We start from the raw sequence: 1,052 nt of genomic DNA, 5'->3' as shown, positions 1-1,052 counted from the left end.
GCGAGAGCTGCGCCAGCGCCTTGGTCTTGCCGGCCAACGAGGCCAGGCCGGCATCGGTCAGATGGCGCAGGCCAGAGAGATCTAGCGCCGTCAGTCGAGGGCAGTCAGCCGCCAGCGCTGCAGGGGTGGCGTCGGTGAGGCGGACGCAGCCGTCGAGGACCAGCTCGCCCAAACGCGGCGTGTACGACTTGAGCGCGGTGGCGACAGCATCGGATATCTTACGGCAACCGTGGAGATCGAGCTTGGTGAGTGACCCGGCGGCGCGAATGACGTTGCATACGCTCTCGTCCGACACGCTCGCGCAGCCACGGAGAACAAGGCGACGGAGACGGACAGCGCCGCGAGCAGCGAGCGCCGAGAGGCCAGAGTCTGTGATGTTGCGGCATGCGGTAAGATCAAGAGCCGTGAGGTTGGGAAAGGCGTCAACAACGTCAATGAGGCCCGCATCGGTGATCTTGGTGCAGCCAGCGAGCGAGAGTGATGTCAGCTTGTCCGGCTTTGGCTCCCAGCTGACCAGCGAGGAGATGCCCTTGTCGGTAACCCGCGATGCCCAAGCGATGGAGAGCTCAGAGAGGACAGGAAGCGGTGCACGAGCAAGGAATAGGCGATAGAATTCTTTAATTGCCGCCGAGCCTAACGCACATAGCGTCGCGTCGCCAACCCGCGTGCAGCCCGGGATGTGGAGCGAGGTCAGCTTGGGGCTGGCACGGACGAGCGCGGAAAGGCCGTCGTCAGTCACTCCCGCGCACCATCGGAGCGAGAGCTGCGCCAGCGCCTTGGTCTTGCCGGCCAACGAGGCCAGGCCAGCATCGGTCAGATGGCGCAGGCCAGAGAGATCTAGCGCCGTCAGTCGAGGGCAGCCAGCCGCTAGCGCTGCAGGGGTGGCGTCGGTGAGGCGGACGCAGCCGTCGAGGACCAGCTCGCCCAACCGCGGCGTGTACGACTTGAGCGCGGTGGCGACAGCATCGGATATCTTACGGCAACCGTGGAGATCGAGCTTGGTGAGTGACCCGGCGGCGCGAATGACGTTGCATACGCCCTCGTCCGACACG

At 65.3% G+C, this 1,052-nt stretch overlaps 1 protein-coding gene across 1 annotated transcript in view; it reads right to left on the bottom strand.

Annotated features, from left to right (window-relative positions):
- Positions 1-90: 90 nt before the first annotated feature.
- AMSG_02192 (F-box/LRR-repeat protein 3) overlaps positions 91-1,052 on the bottom strand; it is a gene marked incomplete at both ends in the record, with an annotated part of 2,271 nt that continues 1,309 nt past the window's right edge. The window contains 2 exons of the mRNA XM_013905759.1: positions 91-117; positions 146-1,039. Coding sequence (XP_013761213.1) covers positions 91-117; positions 146-1,039 — 921 coding nt within the window. The remainder of the gene's footprint in view (positions 118-145; positions 1,040-1,052) is intronic.

The sequence above is a fragment of the Thecamonas trahens genome (genome assembly GCF_000142905.1).
Source record: "Thecamonas trahens ATCC 50062 unplaced genomic scaffold supercont1.8, whole genome shotgun sequence".
Taxonomy (NCBI): Eukaryota; order Apusomonadida; family Apusomonadidae; genus Thecamonas; species Thecamonas trahens.
Note: the sequence above shows the minus strand (reverse complement) of the source record. Positions and strands in the feature narration are given on the sequence as shown.